This window comes from Cydia fagiglandana, chromosome 20 (genome assembly GCF_963556715.1).
Source record: "Cydia fagiglandana chromosome 20, ilCydFagi1.1, whole genome shotgun sequence".
NCBI lineage: Eukaryota > Metazoa > Arthropoda > Insecta > Lepidoptera > Tortricidae > Cydia > Cydia fagiglandana.
In genome coordinates, this window is record NC_085951.1 from 12,501,755 (window position 1) to 12,524,633 (window position 22,879).

The window sequence follows — 22,879 nt, forward strand, 5'->3', positions numbered from 1 at the left end:
AGAGTCGGTCAGGGTCTCCGTCTCCGGCGTGTCTTCGTCGGTCGGAGTGGACCCCAAGGGGACCCGCAGGACTCTCAGCTCTGGCTCGCCTTCATTGGCCGTCCAGAGAGGAGTCGCTAGAGCTATATGCTCCAGGGGTGGAAGTGTTAAAGGGCATAACGCCGCGAGTAACTTCGGAGAAAGCGCAGCACCACCTCTCGACACCCCTGAGCCGCTCACGCCGGTGTTGCACCTGGCCGTCTTTACGATGGCGCATCAGGTGCCCATCTAACGAGTGGCGAGTCACCACCTGTCTCGATAACTTGTGTAAGCAATGTTATGGCAGGTGTCCGGACTTCTTTGCAATAGCCCAGTCTTTTTTCCACCCAAACTTAAACCATAGACCAGTATTCTGACCATATTCTTTACAATAGCTTCCAATGCCTGCTGAAACCGGTTCACGGGTATTTATTGATGTACCCGTGAATGGGTTCCAGCAGGCGTTCTACATGACATCAAATCTCTCCAAACGGCCTCTACGTGTTGGATCCATATCCCCACGCACGCCTTATAAATGACCGGGCTCGAAAGACCCGAGAGTTTTAAAACGGAGATACAAATAATAATAATAAGCCCGCAGGGCAGCTCGTGGCGAGCTGTTGGGGAGTAACGACCCCACGGACCCGAGTGCTCCCGAGAGTCGGTCAGGGTCTCCGTCTCCGGCGTGTCTTCGTCGGTCGGAGTGGACCCCAAGGGGACCCGCAGGACTCTCAGCTCTGGCTTGCCTTCGTTGGCCGTCCAGAGAGGAGTCGCTAGAGCTATATGCTCCAGGGGTGGAAGTGTTAAAGGGCATAACGCCGCGAGTAACTTCGGAGAAAGCGCAGCACCACCTCTCGACACCCCTGAGCCGCTCACGCCGGTGTTGCGCCTGGCCGTCTTTACGATGGCGCATCAGGTGCCCATCTAACGAGTGGCGAGTCACCGCCTGCCTCGATAACACTGTATAACACAATGTTATGGCAGGTGTCCGAAACTTAGTAATAGCCCAGACTTATTTTAATTTAAACCATAGACCAGGACTCTTTCCATTTTTCTACAATAGCTCCCAATGCCTGCTGCAACCGGTTTACGGGTATCTATTTATGCACCCGTGAATGGGTTCCAGCAGGCGTTCTACATGACATCAAAGCTCTCCAAACGGCCTCTACGTGTTGGATCTATATCCCCACGCACGCCTTATAAATGACCGGGCTTAAAAACCCGAGAGTTTGTAACGGAGATACAAATAATAATAATATATTCTTTATTGTGCACCACATAAGTACGTACATAGTACATAGTTATACGAAAGCGATTCATTACCTACTATCTTACTAGGAATATAACTATAATACGTCTTTAGTTTAGTGATATAGTTATATTACTGGATTAAGTTTAGTGAAATAATTGTAGGTACCTAGGAGTGCGACGGTGCGGAGGAGGTATAGTTATATCCCTAGGGATATAGTTATATGCCGTATATTACGTATTATAATCATATTCCTAGTAAGATAGTAATTGTAGGTAGGAGTGTGGCGGTGCGGCGGAGGTCTAGTTATATCCCTAGGGATATAGTTATATGCCGTATAGTACGTATTATAATCAACTATAATACGTTTCTAGTTTAGTAATATATAATATTTTACGTAATATTGCTAAAAAGTATTACAACTAGTTGCAACCAACAAAGTTGATTTTGTAATAAAAATAAAAACGAATATATATATAGTTGGTCAAACGAATTTGTCAGTCAGTACCTAGGCACCACGAAAATTATACTCATCCTTTTCTTTTGGGTGCTAGTACTAGTGTAAAAGAAAGATAGTAAGATTCTCTTTGCCTATGATTGAAATGAGACAGTTCTTTGACAAACTATATTTTTTAACATAATCATAAATATTTCCAGTTTAAAACGAATTAAGCTTTAAACCAATGCACACTGAACAAAAGCATACAAAAACTTGAAGACAAATCCACTCCTATAGTTCGTTTTTTTAGCATAGAAAGAACTTGAAAGAAGGTAAGCGATCTTGACAAGTCTTTTAATTAAAAAAACGCTTTTTAAAAATCAATAACTATTACTTATGAAAGCAGAAGAATATAAATGACCGTATTAGATTCATAATTGTTACATATTTGCCGTAACTTTTTTTAAAACGTGTTTTTCAATTAAAAGACATCAAGATTGTTTACCTTATATCTAATGCTAAAAAAAACGAAATATAACACCATAACATTTATAAGACTAAAATACGCAAACTCACATACTTTAGCGTTTCACTTAAGATTCATGGTATCGAGGTTCCACTGTGTTTAATAAAATGTAGCAGTTTTATTCCGCTTTCCCTATGAAAAAGGTCAAGTTTCAAAATAACAGACATATCACTTACGTCTTTTCAAAAAAACAGTGAAAAATTGTGAAGAGAGTTTAAGAAAACAATGGCGCAGGCGTTTCGCGGATTTATGAGGTGTCAAATGGGGTACGAATCTCATTGTGGCGTTTTTCACCGCTCTAACATTCTGAAGATTTCTCAATGGAAGCATAAAACGTTTCTCGGCTCGATTCTGAAAATGTATTAGATCTCTACTAGACCTCAGCAAGTTACGATATGGATAATTTAAATATATTTTCTCAAAAATAGACAGCAAAGTCGACTTTGCCGTCTAAAAAATAGGTCGCGAAGCGCGTAGTTTATGGTCAGTGAAAAATTAAAAAGTTAAAAACATTGCAGTCTCGATTTTGGGACTGCAATGTTGCATACAAATTCCATTATTTGTCGAGATCCAAACTTTTTAATAGTTGAAATGACCATATCAAATGAAGGCACAGGCCCATTAAACAGCCAAACAGATGATTAGTACTGCGACTATTTAGCTGTCTCAAATAGGTTGGCGTATTTTTGTCAGAAAAATACACTTCTATTTTTTTTAATAAAAAGGCGGCAAGGGCTTTTTTCTGTGAAAATGTATACGTTGCTTTTGTAAAATATTTCTATGATATTTATATTTCTTGCACCATTTTTGAGAAAAGCACTATATATGACTCGGCTGGAAGGCTACTTGCTGGCTTCGGATTCAATTAAACGGACTCCCAAGGTCGTCCGTTTAAAACGAATCCTCAGCCTGCAAGTACCTAGCTACTTCCGAGCCTCGACAATAATGTACTATTGTAAGATAGATATGTCAAATTTGACGTTGCCGCGATTCTGGAGGTCCTCTTGAACGATTTGTACAAGTTATGACTTAGATATCCAAGTCACATCTAGTCGATATCTAATGTAAATCTAGTTGATCTCTATATCGTTTCTAGATCTTCTGATTATCTCGTTTCCCGAATACGCGTGTCTGTTTCGTTTGGTTGTTGTTATTATGCTTAATATTGAGGAAAACGAGGAATACGGTAATTTGATATAAGTTGCCAGGTAAGAATATCTAATTATAGAAATGTCTGTCATTTCGATTATCCTCTTACGCTTTGTCTATCCAAATAATATCATAAATAATGATAAAATACAGTTGTTTCCCTTATTACTTATTTCTACATATAATATAATGAGAAATAAAAGTCGAAACAAACAGAAATATAACAGAAGTTACGTAATTATGAAGCTTTATCTTTCTAAGCAGTTGAAACGAAATATTACTTATATTTTCTGAGATAAAACAGAAACAGAATCGAACCGAACAGAACCGAATAAATGTCGCGGTTTATCTAGATTAAGTAACAAACGTCCAAACTTCGCCAAGAAGTTAAAAGTCTCCACGAAATATAGCAGAAATTCCATTTTCAAAAATTCCCCCATAGTTTTAAACGTACGTAAATCAAACTTACTTATTTCACCTGAAACCGTTCCGCGCGAACAACTTTTGTTTCAAATATAACTTTGCGGCCAGTTACTTTTGGTTCTGACTTTCGCATTTCGAATGCTGAGCATCAATATACCGGGTGTGGTCTGTAATATGAGCAAAAAATTAAACTGTAGGCTGTACTCCTCATATTGACCAACATTTGTTCAGCGACTTTTAAAAATAACTTGTGGTTTGATTTTTAATACACTTTAAAGTTTATTCTAAGACGCAATGTATTGCGAATTTTGTTATGTTTAAGGCGTGACAAGCAACGTCAATCACAATGATATGGCGTGGCGATGGCGTCCATTGAAGATAATATTTATTTTGTATGAAAAATATAGTCTTTATACTTCATAATTTTTAAAAGTTGTTGAACAAAAGTGTCACCGTTCGAGGAGTACAATCTATGTTTTAATTGTTTGCTCGTGTTACTGGCCACACCCGGTACAACTACCTAACGGATTTTATTTCCATATTCAATTTAAGCTTACTGCGGTTTCAGTTTGAAAACTCAATAGGTACGCATCAACTACATATTTAAATTTAGCCATAAATCTTGCTTTAATAGTGTAGACGACTTTTAATGGAGTAACATTCGCTAATTTCTCACTACGGAGTAGCCATGAAAACATTGTAAAGTCGACAAAAAATCCTTAAAACAATTAAATAAATAAACATTAGAAAAACTTACGTGAAACGGATCAGCATTTGAATATTTTCTTTTTAATTTAAGTAAAAAATATTCTTATTAAAAAATAAAAAGCGGGCCTAGAAAAACTTAAATTAAACTACAGGCTTCATGAGCTCATAGGCGTAAAGGCATTCATTCCTCTTTCAACTTCCTTAAAGGAACGTGTAAATAGCTATTGGTGTGCGTGGAACGAAACGGCTTTTAGAAAAAAAAAATTTAACGCGTCGGCACTAGGGGCTTTGAGCAAAATGCCAACAAAATATTTGCTTTAGAAAATACGGCACGAAACTTACATGAGGGGTAACCCTGTGTGAATGTTTTGTTAAAATGCAATTTCGTTTTACAAATAAATATAATGTTTTTATCGAGGTACTATGTAAGATACTGGCAGAGTCAGACCAAGAAAAGTCTGCAACGGATTTTATAGCACACGCAGTGTTATTTTGTGTTAGTTTAGTTTAGTTTAGTGTTATTTTGAACGTCAAACTTCTATGAGTTTATGACGTATCAATAACACTAAACTTTCACTGCGTGGGCTATCCAACCCGCTGCAGACTTTTCTTGGTCCGACTCTAGCAAGTAGATTTTTTTCTTTTTTGCTAAACAGATGGTAAACTTTCGAATTGTAACGGACCTCACATCACATGGAGCATATTTGGACCCGGGTATGGCCTTAAACTACGTCCAAGACCACCGGTGGACGGGCAGCAGCATCCCTCAAATTCGGTGTACTCGACTGCGATCGCCAACCCGCCTGCCAAGCGTGGCGATTATGGCATACACCCCCCAAAAGGGGGAGGCCTATGATCAGCAGTGGACGTCTTATGGCTGAGATGAGCATATTTTACTCGTTCTCATAATGAGGTCGTAATAAAAAAAACGTGTTGAATCTGTCATTGTTGTGATCCTATTATGACTATTATGAGTGCAGTGCGAGGTAAGTAAGTTCTCAGTCACGGGGTCGCCATGTAACGTGATTTTGGGGAAATTATAATATTCGTCTTTGATTGTTTGTCTGGGTAAGCGAATGAAAATCACCCAATCATACAACATAATATAACTGTAGTTTCAAAAGTATACAGGATGATTTTTGAACAGTGCCTAAAATACATAATTTTACAGCTCTGGCAATTTAGGCGGTGGATTTTAGAACGTTAAAATAAAAGGTCTGTTTTACGGTAATCCTGAAAGGTTACGCGTTTCTGATAAAAACGAATTATGGCTAACGAAAATACAATACATACATAGAGTTAAAACTTTATGGGAAACAATAGAGACCCAGCAAAGAAATATATAAAAATGTCATACATCATAATAAATATCTGAAATGAGTGCAATCTGTCATTGTTATGAGGGCATTATGAGCGGAGTGCGTACTCCATCACTCTGTCAATCTCCATGGAAATCATGCGTTGATATTCGGATATGAGGTTATATATTCTGTTTACAGATTGCCATGGGTGATGTGACTTGTGAGATATAGGTTATTTTTTATGAATATGTAAACTATAGGAAATAATATATATTAAGCTTAGAATAAATTTAAAAGTGGAAAAATTACTGTGTGTGTGTGTAGACGTTTCTGCTTGTTAAAAATTAAAATTAATAATATATATTATCTTTGGTTACCGCGATAGTTTCTGAAGTTAAAAAAAAGTGTAAACTGATTACTTATATAGTGTACATAATATTTTTAAAATGGGATGTATTTTTGGAATTGAGTGTATGATTTATTTAAAATGGAATAAATGTGACTGAGGAAAAATATATTCACGTCTGTCAAAATTGCCCACATACTAAAAAAATATGGATTAAAAAACTTTATTAATAAATTATAAATAGGCATCGTTTTAAGGCGGGTATAAAAGCACAAGCGCAAAGCACAAAAGTATAGTAAAGGCATGTTTGGAAAATTCAACTTTATTACAGAAATAACAAATTAAAAAATATCAAAACAAAACTCCTCTGATGTAGACTGTTATAATAAAACTCACTCCACAAAAGCTACAATGAGCTGTCAGTTTTCAAAGACAGCCGGCATGTCTGTCTGAAAGCTAACTGCCAGAAATTATATTACTCCACAATTTCCGTGCTCGCTTATTCGCAGTCAAAAATGCTTTGAAATTCATTTTGTTGCGCTGAATTTGCGCATTCTACGACTGTACTCAGTATTTTATTGTTATTAAATATGAAATACTAGCGACCCGCCCCGTATTCGCACGGGTTACACTATTGATAGGTAGTTGAAAACCGCAAGAAAATCCGTTTAGTAGTTTTTGAGTTTTTCGCGAACATACATACACACAAACAGACACGCGGACTTTGTTTTATAAAGTGCAGTGATTACAGAAGTATTCAGATGATTATATACTTCTGTAAAAATACAGTTTGGATTAAGATTTAGTAACTTGTTCCGGTATTGATCTTATTTTGATAAGACTAAAATAATCACGTTTGGCTTTGGGTTCGTATGGGAGCCCCACTTAAATATTGTTTATAGTATTTCTTGTTATAGCGGCAATCGGCATAAGAAATACATCATCTGTGAAAATGTTAACTGTCTAGCTATCACCGTTCTCGAGTTACAGCCTGGTGACAGATAGACAGACAGACGGACGGACGGACAGAGGGACAGCGGAGTGTTAGCAATAGGGTCCCGTTTTTACTCTTTGGGTTTTTAACCCTAAAAACTATGTTTTAACTCATAAAGTTCTACGGGCGTGTTTTTATTTCACAATGTAAAAATCACCCTGTATACTTGATTAGTAACACGCTGTAATTATAATTTTATATAAAACAACCCTCAATTTCAAGGTCGAATCAAAAACCGGAAACGGAAACGGAATTTAATTCCGGTTTTAATTGCGAGTCCGTTCTAATTATTCAACTTAATTGGAAATTTGTCCGGATTGAGGGGAGGATTACATCGGGGGTCCGATTGACCACAGTGTCTAAGTGAATTAAAAGCACATACAGAGCTAAGCTTAGAAAGTAATCGATGCAAATTTTGAGTTGTTTTCTTATGTTTGCTGCACGGCTAGCACATGATAGGCGCGACAGTCGACAGGCGAAGAAATACCGCGACATAGAGCTTTCTCGCGAATCGGTAGCATGAGATCCGCGCGACAACCCGCTGTCTCGCGGACAAATGTCAAGTTATCCCGCGTGTACTCATGTGCTCGGCGTGCTGATGGTAGAATTGACTTTTAAATGATGATTTTGAATGATAAGTATTTAATAATACGGAACAACATATATATATATATATATATATATATATATATATATATATATATATATATATATATATATATATAAATATAATATTTAATAACATTCATTTGTATTTTATCTTACAATTAAAGTTGGAAAAATTCACTGTCTTGGGTTTTGTTGGGCCTTGAACCCACTACTATAAAGACCTTATATATAACTTTGGAAGAGCATCGGGCTTGCGATCCGGTAGTCGTGGGTTCAAGTCCCACAATATTTCAAGACGGTGAAATTTTTCAATTTTAATTACTTTCTATACTATTTACTCTATCTAAATTCTGCCATTAACTTAAAATTCAGAGCAGGAATAAAACACAATTCTACAAAAAGCTATTAAAATAAAGTATTTTAACTTTTAATCCATTCTAAGATTTGAAAAGGGTTCTAATTTGGACGTAGTTTAGGGTAAAAGATCCAACCCACAAAAATCTGTTAGTAAAATTTGAACTTTCTGTCAAACGGAAAAGTCATTCATTTAAATGACAAATTTTAGAGGATGGATCTTTTACACTAAACTACGTCCATTTGTGGAGACTTATTCAAAAGTACCAATTAGAACATACCTCACGTAGCCATTTCTCTATTTGAAATGTATCTCCCGAAAAAAACATCAGACCATCACACGGCGCGATTCGGAAAGTGAATTAGGGATTAACTAGATACGATATAGTAAAGATATGTGACGTCCGACGGATAAAAGTACCTTATGGCGGTTGGCGCTTACGCTATTATTAACGCCGCTCCAATATTATTGCGGCGCTATGCGACGTAAGCGCCGGCCGCCATAAGGTACCTTTTGTCGTGGAACGTCACATAACTTTACTATTTCATATCTAGTGAATCTCTAATTAATTTCCCGAATCGCGGCGCCAGCCGCCATAAGGTACTTTTTGTCGTGGAACGTTACATATCTTTACTATTTCATTTCACTTGACGACCGGTCTGGCCTAGTGGGTAGTGACCCTGCCTGCGAAGCCGATGGTCCTGGGTTCGAATCCCAGTAAGGGCATTTATTTGTACCTGAGTCATGGGTGTTTTCTATGTATTTAAATATTTGTATATTATATATATCGTTGTCTGAGTACCCACAACACAAGCCTACTTGAGCTTACTGTGGGACTTGGTCAATCTGTGTAAGAATGTCCTAATATTTATTATTTATTTATTATTTATTTATATCTAGTGCATCTCTTATTAATTTCCCGAATCGAGCCGACAATTAGCAATGTAAATACTACGCTCCGCCGGGGGCCCGTTGATTCGTCCCTAATTACACAACAAACGGGTAAAAGGGGAAAATGGCTGAGCTAATATTCAAGTTCTGGGAACGTTTTGATATTGGATTATAAGGGCTTTGGGAATTTAATAGGTAATCTCAATCTATTATTATTTTTATATGAGTGTATTTAGTTTTATATGAATGTAACCATGAAATACGTGTTTTTTGAATAAATTATGTTTATGTTTATGTTTATGTTTATGTTTATGTTTATGTTTATGTTTATGTTTATGTTTATGTTTATGTTTATGTTTATGTTTATGTTTATGTTTATGTTTATGTTTATGTTTATGTTTATGTTTATGTTTATGTTTATGTTTATGTTTATGTTTATGTTTATGTTTATGTTTATGTTTATGTTTATGTTTATGTTTATGTTTATGTTTATGTTTATGTTTATGTTTATGTTTATGTTTATGTTTATGTTTATGTTTATGTTTATGTTTATGTTTATGTTTATGTTTATGTTTATGTTTATGTTTATGTTTATGTTTATGTTTATGTTTATGTTTATGTTTATGTTTATGTTTATGTTTATGTTTATGTTTATGTTTATGTTTATGTTTATGTTTATGTTTATGTTTATGTTTATGTTTATGTTTATGTTTATGTTTATGTTTATGTTTATGTTTATGTTTATGTTTATGTTTATGTTTATGTTTATGTTTATGTTTATGTTTATGTTTATGTTTATACTTACAGACCATGTATAAAATTGTGACGTTCCACGGAAAAAAGTACCTATTGCGGCCGGCGCTTACCTCGTATAGCGCCGCAATAATATTGGAGCAGCGTTAATAATAGCGTAAGCGCCAACCGCCATAAGGTACCTTTACCCGTGGGACGTCACAATTATGCTCTTATGGCTCTACATATAAGATCGTGTCAGATATTTCTGCGGCCTTCGTTGTGTAACATATTATTGCAGGTGACTGTATATGTATATATAATATCTAATACAAACGCAAACAAACAGCAGCAAACAAAGACAATGTACACCCCAATAGTGAAGTTATTGACAAACCATACTGTATGCAAACATAATTCTATGGAACACATTCATATACCAATCGATATGAAGTATTGACACTTGTGTCAATCAACAATTAATCAAACTAGATACGCATATAACCACAATTCAAACATAGTAGACTAAACTAATACCTACCTACACTTAGGCTCACTTGCACCATTCCACTAACCTGGGGTTAACCGGTTAAACCTGGAGTTACCATGATTACCAGTACATTTTGACACTGGGTTAACGGTTTGACCGCTTAGCCCCGGGTTATTGAGATGGTGCAAGTGGGCCTTAAGAGCTAGCTCCTAAACTGGAGTATAACAGTATAATCTAGGTACCGAGGTACTTAGGTTTGGTTTTATGTGTTTCTTTTTAATGATTGCTTGTGTTTGTAATTTAATTGTAATGTATATTGTGTTAATCTTATGTTAATGTAATTTGTATTGTCTTGTGTGTAATATTATGTAAGTTGTATTTGGGTATTAAATGTAAAGCCTGTAGTTGTAAATATAGTGTTAAAATATATTAATTAAAAAATTAGATTCACTATCTAGGTACTATATTCTGTATCTTTAGGTATTTAAATAAAAGTAAACAAACAATTTGTACATTTTCGGGTAGTTATAACATTTATTGGTTAACCAACTAAATATAAAACCGCCTGGATCTGTCACTGAACGACCTGACTTTAACCAACAGTATTTGATCGTGTAATGTTTTCACCTACCCTCAACTGGCTTAAGGAGCCATTTGAGGGTAGATTTTGTTTACTTTTATTTAAATACCTAAAGATATTGAGTACAGTTGTGAGCTATAGACCTCGCTAGCATAATATGAACTGAATAAATATAGGTATGATAGGTACTTATAATTTTCAAAAACTTGAAACGACAAAAAATCTATTGAACTATCGAACTTGCGGGCGTAGCATGGTTCCATTTTTATCGCCTGTTACTATGCCCGGCACATTTGCACTCATACTTGTTGGAACGTGACAGCCATGGTGACAAGCGTATGTATGTCATGCGATACCTCGCAGGAGGTATGCGTGGCCGTATCCGCCTTCCGGCTGTGACGGCTGTATCGGGTCGCTCCCCACCTCGTGGGGAGGTCAAACGTCATCATTTTATGGATGACAGTGCTTCTGTTGTGAGGTGAGTTTCTGTGCGTCCATGTTGCTGGCAGACGCGCTGGTGCTGCAGGAGATGGAGCTGTGGTGGTCGATCAAGGTCGTGCGGGCGGTTAGGTCCGCTACGGCGATGGTGTCTGAAGTTGTAGTCGTGCGGGTGGTGTGGCCCGCTCCGGCTGAGGTGCTAGAGGTGTGTGGTCAAGGGCGAGCGGCGCATCTGGTCCGAACGGCGATGGTGTCTGAAGCTGTAGAGTAGTAGAGTTCACGGCCGCGCGGGTGTGGTGGCCCGCCACGGCGGTGGTGTCTGTAGATGTAGGCGCCATCGGGATCGGGAGGTGAGTCCGCTGCGTCGATGGTGCTTGTATTTGAAGGAGGAGGAGCCATCGGGTTGGGATGTGAGTCCGCTGCGTCGATGGTGCTCGCAGTAAAGGTGGCAGGCATCGGGTTGGGAGGTGAGTCCGCTGCGTCGATGGTGCTCAGGTGTAGGGGGGCCCAGGTGCTCAGGTGTTGGGGGCCGCCAAGATGTTATTCGTGACACACACGGCTTCGCAGTACGAAGTATGCGTGCGGTCACGTCGGCGGCGCGGAGCGAAGTCCTCGAGTGCTTTTGAGTGTCTCTTTTCGCCTCGGTGACAAGCGAAAAAAGTGCAAAAATTTCAAAACAATTGCTTTCGGTATACCTAAGCTAAGAATAAAATTATTAAGAAGCTTTAAGGTTACGGAGGGTTAATATGTATATGTATAACATGGTATAACGTTGAATTATTCGATGATTGTCTATTTCTATCTTCTACATCGTCATTGCTGCAGAGTGACAGAGATGGAGATACAAGAATTTATATATCGAAGCGACGGGAATTACCTTGCATTTCTGTACACGACATATCCCCATTGTTGATACACGATATTATCCTCAGTCTTATCCTATTTATCATGCTATTTGGAATTTGAGTCTTATCTGAAAGGTACATAGTAGTTTTTAGGGTAACAGGAGCGAACGAGATAGGATGTAGTGGAAGTTACAATAAATGTTTGTTCGCTAAACATTGATGGCGTCGCATTGAGTAGATTGGATTTCAAATGGATATATCGTAATGGTAGATGTAGCGAAAGTTTTTGTATTTAAGCTCAATGGGGCTGGGATTGAGAATTAAATGCAGTTAAATGCACAAAAGTCAAACCAGATGGCGCTGTAAACGGTTAAGTGTCAGCTCTATATAATTGACATATTGTAAGTTTTATAAAAAAAAAATAGAAATTGTTTAAACTACTAGAAATTCCGGCAAAAAGACCTCATAAAACTAACCAAGATTTTACTGAATAATTTAGAGTAAGTAGGTACCCAGCTCAGCAGTGGGACACAAAATACTCAAAATCAACTCGAAATAATATTACAAAAATCTAAATTATGCCTGAAGAAATGGTTGCCTGTTTTCTTTTCTAGTAGAAAAGTTGCTTTAAAAGAGTGTTGTTTCACAGAAACATTTCATTCTGACTGTAATACTAGTAGAGTGTAGGTACTTGGCACGCAACACACTATGTACACTTAATTTAAAGGCTACATTACATACATGAAAATAAATATCCTTAATCTACCACGCACCTCTCCATCTGTACCTACATTCACTCTAATTTGAACTTTATATCATAAAAAATAAAGTTCTTTTTCGCGCTAAAGTGGTTTTAAAAACAATGCACGCGCCTTCTGTACATTAACAATGGAATAACGACTTTATTTAACGTAAAATACGATTCGCTTTTGTTCGCAGCGTTGTTTTTAAAAATGTAAATGGCGTTGTTTTCCCACAGGCAATTTCCGACTTAATACATATTACATTAAGGTTGATTTTTTGTGTGAAAGTTGCGTGGGTATATTCGTGGTAACAAGTGCCTCGGAACGCGTTGTAGTAATCCTTTTGGACATATTTCTGCACTTACGTATTTCAGCGGGCTTAAACGTGGGTAATTTAAGGGGAAATTAACAATACTTGAACAAATCGCCTGTGATATATCTCTTCCTACGTTTTGCGTTCATTTTTCGTAGGAATAAGTTAATAGAAGTGGTGGCCAATATTGGAAATAATTGGAATTGAATACTTAGACTGCATTAGCTTTCGCGGCTGATATCAAAAGACAAAGTGCGCATATTAATTGTTCCCTTTGGTTCTAAGTGTTTATTGGCTACGGTCACCGCTTACTATAAGGTCACGCTCGTTTCCCGTAATAAATATCATAAATCCCGTACCATTACGCAAAAAATCACGTTTGTTGTAATGGAGCCAAACGTAAATATTTTTTTATTCTGTTTTTAGTACGTATTTGTTGTTTATAGCGGCAACAGAAATACATCATCTGTGAAAATTTCAACTAGCTATCACGGTTCATGAGATACAGCCTGGTGACAGACAGACAGACAGACGGACAGCAGAGTCTTAGTAATAGGGTCCCGTTTTTACCCTTTGGGTAGGGAAACCTAAAAATATATTTCGGGCTCATCGGGAGTCATTTATCAAGATGACTGTATCACGGGCATCACGGCCTCTGCGCTCCATATCTCTGACTCAAAAAGTTTAAAACACTACAGTCTTGTTAGAATTGTCAAGCTCTAAGTTAACAAGCTTGAAGCTTGGTCGTCGACTGAAACCTTTTAGCTTAGATTTTATTCGCATCTCGTTATAATGTAGAGTTTATCTCGTAGCTAGTAAAAGATCCCTCGTTATATTACCAGGCGCTTTGGAGAGTTCCTACAAAGTAGAGTCGAGTATTCAACGTCTGTTGTTCGTCAAAAAGTTTTATTTTTAGTGAAAAACTTGCAACTAGGTAGTCGCAATTGGATTTACTAGTTAGATTGAATTGATTAGAAAATGAAGAACGAACAGACCTGCTAACTCGTTCTCGCGCACGACTCCATACATCTTGATTCTTGCGCGAAATCAAATATGGACTCGCGCGCGAGAACGCAATTCATGCTAGCCGGTCAGACACTTTGTATACCGAATTATCTTTATACAGATCCCAAAATAACTTCGTCCGAAAGTTACTTGAACTTGGACTGTTTGTATTTAAGAGTAAAGTGTAGAAAAATCAAACGTATTAGGGGCAAGCTGTGGTTGATATACAACTTGTGTAAAATATTTTGAATAATGTCAATGTCCACAGAGGAAAATGAGACCTACGTTTGAAAAGGCGGTTTCGCACGGGTGCTCCACTTTTGTCTTAAGCTTACCTACGTTATAATTTATACTATTAGATTAACTGGGTACTTTAACAAAGAAAATTGTATTTATCATATGCAGTTTGCATGAAAATACAGCTCATTATGTTAATTCGATGTGAATGCTGCGTTTCGAGCGCATAATCTTCATTATAAATTCAGACATATAACATAACATTACCTGTGCCTAGATCAGAAGTGAATTTTGTATACCGGGTGTGGCCTATAACACGAGCAAAAAATTATACTGTAGTCTGTACCTACTCCTCAAACAGACCAACATTTCTTCAGCGACTTAAAAATAACTTGTGTTTTGAGTTTATTTCTAAGATGCAATGTATTGCCAATTTTGTTATGATTAAGGCGTGACAAGCAACGTCAATTACAATGATAATGGCGTGTATTGAACATATAATTTAATTTGTATGAAAAATAGGAAGTCTAAACACTTCATCATTTTTAAAAGTTATTAAACAAAATTGTCACCGTTTGAGGAGTACAATTTATGTTTATGCCTATATATATTTGCTCGTGTTACAGGCCACACCCGCTATATTGCACAGTAAACTATCATTTACTCTGTAATATTTTCTTCGTTCCATTTGCCAGTAAACCCGCTTACTAAGCAGATGATTCCGGTCCTTAGCGCGACTCGAATAATTCAGATGTGTACAGAATACGGACCCGTTCTGAGAAGCCCATAAATTTCCTCTAAACGGGGATCTCGAAGCTTCCTTCCCCTTAAATAATAACGATTTATTTGCTAGAGCGGAATGCGACTTGGTTTTAGTAATCTGGTGACATGGTTAAGTGATAAAATATCACGTTTGTAACATTTCTACTTAAATTATTAGAGAACAGTAGATTATACTAGACGTGTAGACTATACTTTTGACGAGTAGTCTCATCCACCACTTTGTATACTGTAACTATAACAGGGTAAAGTTTGGCTCGGGTATTACCAGACATATCCTCTAGCCGCCCATACGTCAAACCTTGCCAAGCAAAATGAAATTTTGTTTTGTCGACACAAAGTTCAAATTAGAATGGAACAGGAGACCTTTTTATAGGTCTCTGGGCGGCTAGAGGATAGATGAACTTTTGTGGCAAAAAATAAATAAAAATAACGTGGTGCTTTAAAAAGAGATTTTCGAGAGATATTAAGTTCGTAATGAACAAACCGCATTGGGCTAGCGTGGGGACTATAGCCCAAGCCCTCTCGCACATGAGAGGAGGCCTGTGCTCAGCAGTGGGACGTATATAGGCTGAAATGATGATGATGATGAATGAACAAACACTTAAGACTAAGCAATGTGTAAACAGACCCTAAGTACACTAGTACTTAAGATACTAGGTACAGACCTTTAGATACTGGATACCAAAGTAGTAAGTATAGCTGTGTTCAGTGATGTTTCCAGAGTATGAAACAGAAAGGAGTCCTCCCTTTCTAAAAAATAGGAGAAGATAGATCCGACTTTGTTACATGAGACCGTCGAATAGGTAGTCTTATTTGATTGCGGGTGTCGTATTACACGTTAAAAATAACTGCCAAACCATAAATATTGGCAGCTACCTTTATGATACCATAAAATATGAAGGGAAATTTTATGCCCAGCGTTTCTTTCATTCCGATGCTAACTCCGCAAAACAGTTTTTCGCCCTTCTAAGAAAACAACTTTTTTCCCTAGAAGAGGGTTCTTTACACGCGTAACATATCAATTTAATACATCAACCAATATCAATAAACTTTATATAGATGGTCAAGCAAATCTTGTCAGTAGAAAAAGGCGCGAAATTCAAATTTTCTATGAGACGATATCCCTTCGTGCCTACATTTTTCAAATTTGCCGCCTTTTTCTACTGACAAGATCTGCTTGACCAAGTATACTTCAAAAACTTGCGCAGGATGTTATTCAAAGTATTATAAGTGGGTGAGTTTTACAAAGTGGGAAATTGTGTACCTACCTATATGTCAGCCATTCTCAAAGTGTGTTCCGCGGAACCATAGGGTTCCGCAAAGCCTCTGTTGAGGCTCCGGAAAATACTTGTAATAATAAGAAAAAAACAGCTCTTGTATGTATATCTGGTCTACAGTGACGAACGAAAATATTTAATTTGGGGCTCCGTCAAATATTTCGCTTTCCAAAAGGGTTCCGTCACCAAAAAAGTTTGAGAACCGCTGCTACCTATATGTTATTCAAAGTATTATAAGTGGGAGAGTTTTTAGCGGGTAATTGTGTATGGGTAATAATGAGCGGGATACATTTATGGAGAAGGGATGAGACTGATATTATATGCCAGCAGCATTCCACGGGCTGTCCCGTACGTTTGTATAGGTACGGCTTGTATGCGTTTGCATTTTATTTCCTCTGTTGCGACTTTTATTCGCGGCACCCCGGCAGGCTCAGACGGAGATGACGGGACCTCCTATACACCTTTCTCAGTAACTGACCAGAGCAGGTACTATGTCGGGAGTCGTGGAAGACAAGGGGAGAGGCCTTAGTCCAGTGGGACACCATAATAGGCTAGCAAAAAAAAAGCAGGCCATTATTTTTCTGTGCATATTTTTGACCATTTTGTCATAGAAAAGGAAACTCTTATACCTGCAAATCCTCAGAAAATTCGCGTTTGTACGGGACAAACGGTAGACAATTTCATGGAATACTCCATCAGATTCTGAGTGTCCGCACAGAATATATACTTAATAGTTCTTGCAGATTATATAATAGTGTCAGTCATACTCGTATGGACCGTATTTCGAAGTCAAAAGTATACCAAGAGCTTTGTCCAGGTTTATATGTCGGCGGCCGATCGTAACATAAGGCATATCGTGAAATTCCTAGGCATATCGTGAAACGCGAAAATCTTTGACTCGTTCCCTGAGTCGACGGATTTCTGGGCAGTTTGCCCTTCGGGCATCTGAAGCAACCTAACGAACCTATCCTATATCTATATACTTATTGGTTTAATGTGACTATAGTCAAAACATTACACAGGAACATTACGATCTGCCTGATCTTACGATCGGCCGCCGACATATATATACATATTTCGTTGCTGGCTGGGTAGGTTTTAGCAGTTAGATGAACGTGGTTAGCCATCATTACGCTTCGCCAAATCCTCGATTTTCCATTGCGATACATCGGCTGCAGGCCGCCGCTAATAAGAGATCTCCGATTACGCGTGTCTGTTACGTATCCAAAGGTCAATTTATACTAGTATATTTGAGACAAACGGTTAATAAGCTACCGTAATTCATCCCATTAGGGACCCAGCTGACAAATTGCACTTAACTGTCATTTATTGGCCATTCCACGCTACCGAGCTCGTTTTGAATAAATTAATATTTAATAATTTCAATGTCTTTTATTAATGGCTTTACTTTTAATAGCTTTTTGCGGGTCTTATGGGAGATTTAAGTTTTACACTTGATTTGGGAAATCGTTTTAAGTAACGAGCATTACAGATACTTCTTGCGCATTTCCTTCGGGAAGTGGTCGATTTTTATGTATAGCAGTCTTGGTATGTAACGGTATTCAGATAAAAAAAAAAAAATACTGCCAATTTTATGCAATGTTTACAATGGTCACTATGGTCAGAGTCTAAAAAAATCAAAAGAGATTTTGAGGACCGAATGGGTTTTAATGTTCTTAAACCCCAGCAGTATGGAATACCTAATATGCTTGTGATACATTATAGTTTACAGTACATATGATCCTACTTTCCCGCACTAGTGCGGAAAAGAGCACTTTCCTTGCGTATGTCAGTAGGTTTAAAGGGCCATATGTACTGTAAAACGTTGTACGATACACGTGCGAACAGGAAATTCGCACGTACTCGCAATACGAATGTCCTCTGTTCCGCACTTGTATCGTAAATAGCTACCTATTTTAACTTTTCGGTGCATAAAAATACATTGCGATAACCAAATAAATCCAATCAGCCTATCGTGTACTTTGAAAATCGAATTTGAAATCATTATCACGTACCTAGAGATGCAGAATCTTAGAGAGTTTCTTAATAGTCCTTTATAATCTAGTTTTCTCTCTGCCCTAACAAGAAATTGAACCACCATTATGCAATCAGTCGAAGTTCGATCAAATACTTGTAATTTGACCCCAACATTTGCGACATCTGTCGGCAATCGAATCAAAGGTCAGAGGCAATCATTGTTGTCGTAATTAATGAAACTTGAGTTTCGGGGTAGGTATAATGTAATAGTTAATAGCTTAATCATAATCATAATCATTTTATTCATAAAACCAGTTTACATGTGAACATTCTATTAATAATGATGATGATCGGATTTTGGAATCTTACGCTCGGGTATTAATATTAGCAGGAGCGGTTAAACAAAAACTTTGCCCCCTTGTAAAACAAGTAACTATTTTTTCTAACAGCCTTATTTCCTTCCAGTGGTCGACTGCGACGTATCGCCCTGGGGCTCGTGGTCGACATGCGACACGCGCTGTGGCGCCGGCAGCATGGTGCGCACGCGGCGCGTAATCCGCTCCCCGGCGCGAGGCGGCCGCCATTGCCCCTCGTTGGTGCAACGTCGCGCGTGTCAGGAGCATCAAGGGTGTCCGCATGACAGCATGCTGATGCAGCGAGGTAAGACGGTATAATATATAGTGCGATGGTTATTCGCTCCCCGGCGCGAGGCGGCCGCCATTGCCCCTCGTTGGTGCAACGTCGCGCGTGTCAGGAGCATCAAGGGTGTCCGCATGACAGCATGCTGATGCAGCGAGGTAAGACGGTATATAGTGCGAAGGTTATTCGCTCCCCGGCGCGAGGCGGCCGCCATTGCCCCTCGTTGGTGCAGCGTCGCGCGTGTCAGGAGCATCAGGGGTGTCCGCATGACACCATGCTGATGCAGCGAGGTAAGACGGTATATAGTGCAAAGGTTACTCGCTCCCCGGCGCGAGGGGGCCGCCATTGCCCCTCGTTGGTGCAGCGTCGCGCGTGCCAGGAGCATCAGGGGTGTCCGCATGACAGCATGCTGATGCAGCGAGGTAAGACGGTATAGTATATGGTGCGAAGGTTAACCGCTCCCCGGCGCGAGGCGGCCGCCATTGTCCCTCGTTGGTGCAACGCCGCGCATGTCAGGAGCATCAGGGGTGTCCGCATGACAGCATGCTGATGCAGCGAGGTAAGACGGTATAATATATGGTGCGAAGGTTAACCGCTCCCCAGCGCGAGGCGGCCGCCATTGTCCCTCGTTGGTGCAACGCCGCGCATATCAGGAGCATCAGCGGTGTCCGCATAACAGCATGCTGATGCAGCGAGGTAAGACGGTATAATATATGGTGCGAAGGTTAACCGCTCCCCAGCGCGAGGCGGCCGCCATTGCCCCTCGTTGGTGCAACGCCGCGCGTGCCAGGAGCATCAGGGGTGTCCGCATGACAGTATGCTGATGCAGCGAGGTAAGACGGTATAGTATATGGTGCGAAGGTTAACCGCTCCCCGGCGCGAGGCGGCCGCCATTGTCCCTCGTTGGTGCAACGCCGCGCATGTCAGGAGCATCAGGGGTGTCCGCATGACAGCATGCTGATGCAGCGAGGTAAGACGGTATAATATATGGTGCGAAGGTTATTCGCTCCCCGGCACGAGGCGGCCGCCATTGTCCCTCGTTGGTGCAACGCCGCGCATGTCAGGAGCATCAGGGGTGTTCGTATGACAGCATGCTGATGCAGCGAGGTAAGACGGTATAATATATGGTGCGAAGGTTAACCGCTCCCCAGCGCGAGGCGGCCGCCATTGTCCCTCGTTGGTGCAGCGTCGCGCGTGTCAAGAGCATCAGGGGTGTCCGCATGACAGCATGCTGATGCAGCGAGGTAAGACGGTATAGTATATGGTGCGAAGGTTATTCGCTCCCCGGCGCGAGGCGGCCGCCATTGTCCCTCATTGGTGCAGCGTCGCGCGTGTCAGGAACTGAGAAGGAGCAGCGGAGCAAGGGCTCCACGTAATACGTGAAGACGTGTTCTTTTTAGAATTAAAAAGGGACAGATATAAAAGAGGATAGGAACAGACAAAAACAGATATTAAATTACAAACTAACCGCAGTCCAACTAGTACGCCACCCTCTTTCGTAGAAATGCGTGGAAGCCGTCTGTGCTCCATTTGCATTTGCTTATCTAGACCTCATGACATGACCATCATTTTTAACCTATTTACAAACTACTACATTGTTGCAGACGAGACGGCAATGATTCTGCCCGGCGCTTTGTCAGTGAGCCGCCATTTTAACGCGACCTCCGACATCCGCAAGAACCTGCGTATGCGCAACCCGGACGACCCCGAAGCCAACGCGCACAGAGAGTGAGTACTAACTAGAGATGCACCGGATATCCGGTTACTATCCGGTATCCGGCCTATCCGGCCATTATTTTACTATCCGGCCGGATACCGGATAGTGACCTACTATCCGGCAGGATACCGGATAGTAAACCTACTACAGCTACACGCAGGGGCTTAGGCTGGTATTCCACTTGTCCAATTTCTTGGTCCAATGTGCAATGTGTCTCACTCTCACACTAAGCAAAATGTGAGATGCGAATACACTTTGGACTAGGGATGAAAATCCCGGAAAAAAAATTTTTTTTTTCGGTAATTTTATAAAATTTCGTTTTTTTAAGTTTTTTTCCAGTTATATTCAGAAAAATTAAATACTATATAATTTGCAATTCTGTAACTTTCTAAAATGACTGATCGCCACTATTTTACGGGCCATTGTTTTAAATTATTTTACCACAAAACATAGGTTCTGGGTGTCCGGCGCAGAATAAACAAACAACAGGAATGGGAATGAATTATACATTATTAACAACAAAAGCCAACATTGTAACTCAGTAAGCTTTAATATATAAATCGTGTCCGACGTAAAATTCGATTTTCGATAGGGTTGGCACTTTTACAAACAACCTTGTGCTTTTATGTAGGCATTTAAGTCAAAGTGGGCAAAATTTTGATTTGGTAAGTAGATATGGGTACCTACCCTGTGGATATAAACCGATTCTGATTTCATATTCAAATATTGTTCAATTTTGTACAGATGTAGTGCGTAATTGTTTTCCATCGTGTTTTCACGGAAACGTTCGTATTTGTCGTGCTACTTCAGTCACCCTCAGTACTTTTTGTACCGAGACTGACTGAAATGGCAATGTCCGCGAAATCTACAACTCAAAAGTTTTGTATAGACACTTCCTAAGAAGTCCCACAAAAAATGTATTTATGTGGCAACCCTAATTTCGGGTGAAAATCCGGTATAATCAAACTAAGCTCCATTTTGTATGCTTAATTAGCACGTAACCAGCGGACACTGCCTGACGCATACAATATACATACTCAACAAGGATACCTAATTAACGGCCTATAAACCTAGGCCTATATGTGATGCACCTAGAATACCTAAATAGATATTTCAGTTTATCGAAATGTGTGTTCTGTTACTGGCTTATAACAATGATGTTGGCATATGCGTTAATTAGATTACAGAGCTATATTGTCGAGAATAGAGTTTATTGAGTTTATGGTTTTAGAATACACACACACATGTTGAAATTTAAACAGATATTACAAAAATGCTCGCAAATATTCGCTGTCAAAGGGTAAATCTCGGTAGCTCAGTGGGTAGAGTAGGTTTTTTCGCGATTTCTGCGTTGGTGGTAGTAAAAGTTGCTTAGTATGGCCTATATGCCTGTATGGGTATTCTCCTACTAGTCAAATCAGTTTCTTTTTAAGAATTGTCAAAACAATTTGCTAATATGAAATTTATATGAAACATTACACAATGACGTCACGGTCAACGCACCTACTGTTTATTGTTCTATCCGATTTATTAAATAGAATTTGTGTTTAAAAATAACTGTTATCAATTTTTCTAATAATTATCTGGTGCTTTATTTCATGCATGGTGTGAAATAATTTATCATAAATACAGTCTAATACCTTATTATAACATTCTCCCCACAAAATTTGGCTTTATAGTTCGTTTTTTGTAGCATTAGAAAGAACTCCACAGAAGCAAGCGTGCAGTTTTTATCAGGCTCTTTAATTGTTAATAATTATTTAATTATCTAATGTAGCATGTTCAATACATATAATTTACTTCAAATTATTACCGCTAAAAGTGCCGGATTTGGAACCACAAGCTTACTTCTGCGAAGTTCTTTCTAATGCTAAAAAAAACGAACTATAGAGTTGATAAAACAGTTTATACCCTGAAATTTCTCGCAACAGATTCAACAGAAGCTCTATTTATTAAAGTATAACAATAAATGGAATTTGCGTGTATAGTTTATTTAGATAAGTCAAAAGGAATAGTCTATCAACAACGTTTCATAGCAACATAGAATATATTAAAGACATAACACTAGTGTAAAGAGGATGTGCATCCTTAATAT

The 22,879-nt window shown here is 38.9% G+C and overlaps 1 protein-coding gene across 2 annotated transcripts in view; it reads left to right on the plus strand.

Annotated features, from left to right (window-relative positions):
* LOC134674498 (somatomedin-B and thrombospondin type-1 domain-containing protein) overlaps positions 1-22,879 on the plus strand; it is a 57,394-nt gene that overhangs the window by 24,252 nt on the left and 10,263 nt on the right. The window contains exons 2-3 of one of the 2 annotated variants that reach the window (XM_063532597.1): positions 18,894-19,088; positions 20,672-20,795. In XM_063532597.1, coding sequence (XP_063388667.1) covers positions 18,894-19,088; positions 20,672-20,795 — 319 coding nt within the window. Of the gene's footprint in view, positions 1-18,893; positions 19,089-20,227; positions 20,312-20,671; positions 20,796-22,879 lie in introns of those variants that run through there. The other variant, XR_010099615.1, reaches the window with a different exon arrangement.